The 7,408-nt window shown below is 36.8% G+C and overlaps 1 protein-coding gene across 1 annotated transcript; it reads right to left on the reverse strand.

Annotated features, from left to right (window-relative positions):
- Positions 1-2,457: 2,457 nt before the first annotated feature.
- Positions 2,458-7,408, reverse strand: DMRTA1 (DMRT like family A1). Its single transcript, XM_045840857.1, has 2 exons — positions 6,754-7,408; positions 2,458-3,504 (listed from the first exon to the last, which is right to left on the reverse strand). The coding sequence occupies exons 1-2, from the start codon at positions 7,406-7,408 to the stop codon at positions 2,657-2,659; spliced, it is 1,503 nt and encodes a 500-aa protein (XP_045696813.1). The 3' UTR covers positions 2,458-2,656.

Raw genomic sequence — 7,408 nt, forward strand, 5'->3', positions numbered from 1 at the left:
TGTCTCTCAAGTGGATACATTCACATCATTATATAAAGCACACAAAGAATTTAGCAAATCTAGCATTGTTATATTTTAATCCAGATCTCTACTGTAAAATGTAACTTCCTTGAGAATGCAATATTTTATATTTGGTATCTTCTATAGGACCTAGCACTTTTCAAAAAAACACAGCATTCAATAAATGAATTAATGCAATTGAAACAACTTAAGAATAACATTCAGGTTAAGAATCTAACCTGAAAGGCATTTAGGAGATTCAAGAACCCCAAGAAATTACATGCAAAACAGTGTGTTTGAAGGCCACTTTCATAGAATTTTTTGGTTTTATCAGAGTCTCATAGAGTTAGTTATATTACCCAAAATGGTTTCATTCACTCAGTGTGTAGTAATTAAACATCAACTACTTGTCAAGCATTGTACCATAGTTCCAGCTTAACATCTTTATAAATAATGAATACTGATTGAATGAAATTTTTACAGGATCTGCTTTCTCAAATTCATGCCTTTTAAATTACTGCATCCTCTATTGAACATATTTACATATCAAGTCAGCACTAAATACTTTTCAGTCATTTAACATATTTGCTGGAAAATATATACTTTAGAAATATATTCTCATTTGGCTTTATGAAAAAGCTTTCATGATGACAAAACTGGCAGGACTTGAGAAAATAATATGAGGGGGCACTCCCCTCAACACAGAATTATCTTCTGGAGGCAGGCCCTTTGTAGTACAGGCTTCCCCCTTTAGGTGAGTGTTCTAGAAACCCATCTGTATCAGTGTACTAGCTGGCATTGTTGTGAGAGGCTGCATTAAGCTTCAGTGAATTTTTTTAAGACAACACATTTGCCCATTTTATGATGGGTGATTTACAAGCACACCTGCCCACATTGCACTGAGTGTTCAGCAGTTTTTGACCAAAAACAGTATGACCCCCATGCACACCCTCCCTATTCACCCAATCTCACCCCAAGTGACTTTTTTTGGTTTCCCCAGATGAAAAAAAGTTCTCAAAGGGAAGCATTTTACCTATTTGGAAGAGGAGAAACAAAAAAAATGGCAGAAACACTAAAAGGTATCAAAATTGACAAGTTCAAAACTGTCTTGAGCAGTGGAAAAAATGTCCCAGTGGGTGTACTGCAACAACTGGAGAGTACTTTGAAGGTGACTGAAGTTTAAACATGTAAGAACAAATACACAATTTTTTATAAAAAGTTCTGGCTTTTTTCTGGGTCCCCCCATTGTGTGTATGTACACACAGACACATACAAGATTTAAGAAATCTCTAGTGAGTCATGAATGCTCACACTGTTTAAACCATCTCTAATTCATCAACTGTCATACACCACAGCTGGGTTTCTATTTATTCCTACAATAACAATAAAACTACTGTCGTTTAAAAATGATTTGTAAAAAAAACCTTCATAAAGTTGTTTTGTAAGCAGTTTTCTCAGGAACTTTCCACTGGCTGAAATAAACAGCTTTTAAATGCTCCAAATAAAGGACAAAAGTAATTTTAAAATCTCAAGAAAACTCTAACATTTAATGACAATGTTTCTCCTTTGGAAATATTATAATCTCTCCTCAATGCATTAAGAATCTTCTATTTAGAATCAGCCAATATTTATTTGAACAGATATTTAAATTTTCTGAATAATGTTATTTTTACCTTTGAGAATGACTGCCATATTCTTGTGACAAATATAAAAAAGAATATTTCCCAAACACGGGCATAGAGCACAAAGAGATTAAAATTCTCATCTACAGTAGACATTCACTTCATAATATCAAAATTTCTGTGTAGCATTATCTAAAATTACTATTTCAAAAAATAGCTTATATGAATTATGAAAATTAGGAAACCATTGGCTTTTAATGCCTATACTCTCTCAGAACTGAGTTGCAATTAATGATAGTGGCCAGGAGATGGCAGAGTCTCATTTTTGCTCCATTGACCTTTGTGTAATTTACAATGTTCACTTAAAAAGAAAAATGTTTTGTTAATGGCTCTCTTATCACAAATGACAGATATGATAAAATATAAGACATTAAAAAAAGAAATTTAAATTTTTCAAAAGTTTTACTTATTACTAATAATTTATATATGAATAAAATATTTTAAATACTCTGAATAAATTTTTTCTTTCCAATGTACAAGGAACAAAATGAAAGTAGTTTAAAACAATAATTATTTATAAGTACCTCGATTTTTCAATTCTTCCTTTTGGTAATTTTTATATAATGCTGGATCGTTTTATACTGACACATGTGTTTTACAACTATAAATTCCACTTTTCAATAAAATAAAAGCAAGTATAGTTTTAAAATAGAAATTTTACAATGTATATTTTAGGGAGAAAATTTACTAATATGAAATAAAAGTATTTCTTGAAATGGCTTTATTCAAGGCACATGTAATGTTTAAATGCTTCTTTTTGTTTGTTGCTGTTGTTTTTCACTTAATAAATGCTAAAGAAATCTTTAGATCTCAAGTTTATTAGATTGCTTGTTCAAAAAAAAACAGCATCCTTAAGGCTGGGCAATCCGCTCACACACATAGTGAGCCTGGTAATAGATGGAGGCGTGGGTGTGGGGTTTGTGTTGCATGCCTCCTTCTAGATTGACTCCGGAAAGGGAGAATAGGCAAATGCACTACAGATTGTCTTGATTCAGCCTGGAATACAGTCTGCTACCAGTTACAGGGTCTTTACTAGGAAGGTAGGAAGAATCCCTAATCATCCCCGAAAAGGCATAATCCAAAGTTGTGTGAAAAGGCAATGCTGGTACCAACCCAGGAGTTAGGTAGGGAGACATGAAACCAGATAGCCCTCTTCCTGGAGAGGAATATGCCAGCCGCAATGGACTGATACCTAGTCTAGGACTTAAGCTGTAGAGGCTTGAATCGCCTCCATAAGAGGCAGAAGTGGTTTGAAGAGGAGCAAAAGCTGATTTATTTCCTAGAGTTCCAAAACCTATTCCAGCTAAACTAAAATTTGAAGCCCTCTGGAAAGCTGTATTTCCCAATTCTGCTGAGCTTGCTAGGTTCCTGGTGTCTGGTTGGTGTTCCTTCCCATTTAGGACCTGTTCAATAGCTTGAACCACATCCCCTTTGCAGAACTGTAGAATGCCTTCTAGCCGGCTGGGCCTGTAACTTGGGAAAATCTTGGTAAGGATATCAAGAGGATCTCTTGGTCTTGTGGACACTGTGGGAAGTCTGGATCTGGCAGCAGTGAGGTTTTTGGCCCACTCACTTTCATTTCCTGATTCCAGGTCAGAGGATGACAGAGACCTGGGACTCTCTTCACCTCCTGATTGCTCCCCACGGTGAGGATACAGAATGCTATTATCCTTGTCTAAGTTTTCTGAAACAGATGACATAACATTTTGTTTTCCAACTACACCAATAGACTCTGGAGGTGACTCCAGGGTTAGCTGATGAGATTTGAAGACTGGTTCATTTTGTCCACTCTGGCACGAGTCACATCTACTTTCTTTTTGTTCTGGGGAAAGAGAAAAAAGGAATCAAATAAAGGGAAAACTTTCCAGAACATAGTGTTGCCCACTCAAAAACAGTGCTAAATAAAATAATTCATTCCCTCGTATATTTATATTTTTTGCTGTAATAAATTTTAATGAATAAGAATTTTAAAAGATCATTTGGAAAGGCCAGTGTTATAATAGTGAGAAATGCTATTTATCATGCCATTTCAAGATCACAAAATTATATAACATATAAATGCAGTAGTTATTTAGGAATCAGTAAAGAGAATCTATGGTTAGCCCTAAACTGTTAATGTAGCACCAATATTTCATGTATTTTGCCCCATCTTAGCAATTTGAGGTTTCCCTAAATGTTACCCAAGTTTTTTTTGTTACCTAAGTGAGTCTTTTTTTCATAGTGACACCATGCTAAGAGAACTAAATAAAATAATTATGTTTGGATAAGAAATCAAAAGAAGAATAATCAATATGAAAATAAATATTCTGTTTAATAACTAATTCTACATTTTTACCACTGTTTTTTAATGCTCACATTTCAGATTCCAATTAAGTTATCTGAATAATGTGGAAAAATAATAAAATTGTTTACTTCATTTTAAATCTAAATCAATAATGACTTCTGCTCTATTAATCTCAGATTATACTACCTACATATTTCATTTTATGTGAGAGATGATACAGAGTTGGTATTTCTTATAATCCTCTGTGAAACATGGACTTTCTTTTTCAATTTCTAGGAAAATATCAAGAAAAGAGGTTACAGTTAAATTGTATCTAAAAGAAAATTGCACTATTGCAATCTGTTGGATCTTCAAAGTGTGTGGTAAAAATAACATTAGGCATTAGCTTCAAATTGCAACTTTTTTTAATATTAAGGAAAAATATTTTACAGAACAACTTGATTTTTCTACCTTAACATGTTGACCATATGAATATTAATAAAACAAGAATATCTTTAGGAAAATAATTATGCATATAATCGATAAATAACTTTTATTTTGGTTTATCTTATAGACATATTTATTTTCTGTTTCCATTTAGAAAGAGTAAATTGTCAAGTGTACTCAGAATATTTCAGTCCAACTTTCTTCTACAAAGTTTATGAGTGCAACAAAACAAATATTCCCTAAAACAGTGATTTGCAACCACAATTTGCAAAACTCCTATGTTTTTTCAAGGAGAGGACTTAAATTCTAAAGAAATAGCTACAGTTTATTTTAAATTTAAAGTAAGTATACAATTTAACACTTTGATCATTAAAATGTCATTAGAACAAACATGTAACAAAAGATGTTGCTCCCACAAAATGACAAAGACTCTCTCTCATTTCCAGTTTCAAATAAAACAATAAAACTCTTCTAATGAAATCTGCCAAGTCGAGATAGATTGACACAGGATAGACTGCCATTCCCTTTTTTACAAGGATGGTTCACTAAATATGACCCCAGAAAATGGGAAATATCAAAATTTCATCTCAAAAGCAACCTGTGTATATTTTGTTATTTTATTGTACTCTGGAGTACAATATAATGCAGTGAAATACCAATTGCATAAAACTACCTAGAACATAAGGTGTCTTCAAAATACTGTGATTTCATTTATATCATCTCTCTGTTCTCTCAACTCTTACAGCTCATTTTACTTCTTCACTTTTATCATTGTATATTACATCTTACAGTTTTTGGATACATAAACTTTTCCTCATTTTGACTGTAAGGTTCTTTTATGTAGGAAAATCTGATTCACCTCTGAATTACTGTTAGTCTTTGTCTCATGAATGAGTAATTTAAATAGAATTCCTCCCTACAGATATAGTGTGAGAGGAGGCAGTTAGTTCAGAAAAGCCATGAAACTAGTCTTTTAAAGTGGGGGATGGGAGTCAACTGAGGCAAAGAATAAAATCAATTAACTGACCCTATGAAACAGGACATGTTGGTATCCCTCCAAGAAAAATATATAAATCAGGGTTGTCAGCCAAATCTCACTGTCAATTTAGTTTACAGAATTTTAACTTTTACTTCTCTTTCATAGTAGTTTTGTTTAATAACTTCGTTTTTCAGCCCTCTTTGAATTTTAATGAGAATTTTTTACAGTCTTTTTTGTCTACTGAAATAAACTAAAACATGGACAAAAATTGGCATTGGTAAAAAATTATGTATGTCTTATTTAAATAGAGATAGGCTCTTTTCAAAGGTACATCCTGTGATCTAAGATCTGCAATTTTCACAATCTAGGGACGTTTTCTAATTAATAACCTAATGTGTCTTTATCAGATAATCTCATGGGACACAATCTCTCTTGGATTTATACAAAAATACTGAAATAACATTTTCACTGCTACTGGGTACTGTGGAGGACTGTGGCATTCACTAAAATACAGTGGGATTTTCATTAGCTGGAAAAGTTTATTTGGCATAACCCTAGTCAAATATATATTTATCAACCACAAATAACAGTATATGAAAGTGACTTGTGGTTAATAAGTAGGAGAAAACAATTCAAACTCATTGGAAATGAAATCCCTAATATTGGACTTTGAAATTCTCATCAGTGTTTTCACAAATCTGGAAAACTTAACATTTTTTTTCCCTATGGGAAGAGTTGAAACTTCATATCAGAGCATGTTACACTTTAGGAGGCTGACGATGGGGATTGGGGGTGGAATGCTTAAAAATTTGAAGCATATTGGATGAAAAGGGGTTTGGGCAGATCTCAGTCTCTTCCCTACTTCTAGTTGGCTCCAAAAATTTGCCCCAAAGGTAAAGAACTGTACTCTCAACTATCAATGAGTTCCCCAGACAAAAAGGGTAACTCTGGTTTTATGGTACAGGGCAAGCTCAAAACGCAGCACCTCTCGCTAAGATTTTCACTCAATGCCCACTGGAAGTTTTCTCACACAGTCATAGAAACTTGGGTGCAAATTCCATTCCTAGCATGAGCTGCTCATCTGATTACTCACCCTTCAATTTTTCCACTTTTTCATTATCGTATCCTATCACCTGAAGGAACAGAAAGCTTTTCCAAAGTGAATGTGATGGGTTTCAACCACTCTCATTAACGTCCTATTGCAGGACCCACTCGCATTAACGTCATACTTGCAGAGCCGTTTCCCACAACTTAAACAAGGGCTTCTTCTAACAACTTGCATCACCCGCCTCCAGGCGGTTTTGAAACCGCTTGTTTCAGTGAGTTTTTCTCCAGAACAATCTTTTTTCCTTTTTCAAAGAGGAAATGAAAGACCAACTCACCTTGCTTTTCCTCCGTATTATCTAGCTGGAAAACCTCGAAAGCAGGGGTCGCCAGACTACTAGCGTGTCTCCGGGCATCAGGTCCCAGCGCAGTCACCCCCGCAGGGTCGCTGGCCGCCTGGGAATTCTCGGTTCTGCTGCTGCCTCCAGAGGTCCGAACCCCGGGCCCCGAGGGTCCGGGATACAAGAACCTTTGCAGCCCCCGGGCCTCGTTCTCCTCCTGGGCCTGCTGCCTGCGCAGCGCCACCTGGGCGGCCATGACGCGCTGGCGCTCCGCGATCAGAGTGCACTTGGCACAAGCACAGTCGCGCCAGTGGCAGAAGCGCTTGTGGCCCTTGAGCGCCGACACCACGCCGTGGTTGCGGCAACGGGCGCACTTGGGAGTGCGCGGGTAAGCGCAGCCTACCGTGCCCACCCCTCTCTCCAGCGCGGGAGACGGCGGGCAGCCTCCGCTTCCCGCGGTGGGGGTGGTGGCAGCCGCGGCTACCCGTAGAAAGAGGTTGGGAGGCCGCAGGAAAGTTGGAGGAACCGGTATCCCCGGGGGTACTGGTAACGCCGGTGAGGAGGGTGGAGGGGCCGGGGCCACCAGTCCCAGGGCCAAGCGGGGTCGGGCGCTGCCGCCGCGGTCTCTGCCACCGCACCGCGACTGCTCCAT

Source organism: Phyllostomus hastatus, unplaced genomic scaffold (assembly GCF_019186645.2).
Source record: "Phyllostomus hastatus isolate PE091 unplaced genomic scaffold, TTU_PhHast_1.1 phas_contig_34, whole genome shotgun sequence".
NCBI classification, from domain to species: Eukaryota; Metazoa; Chordata; class Mammalia; order Chiroptera; family Phyllostomidae; genus Phyllostomus; species Phyllostomus hastatus.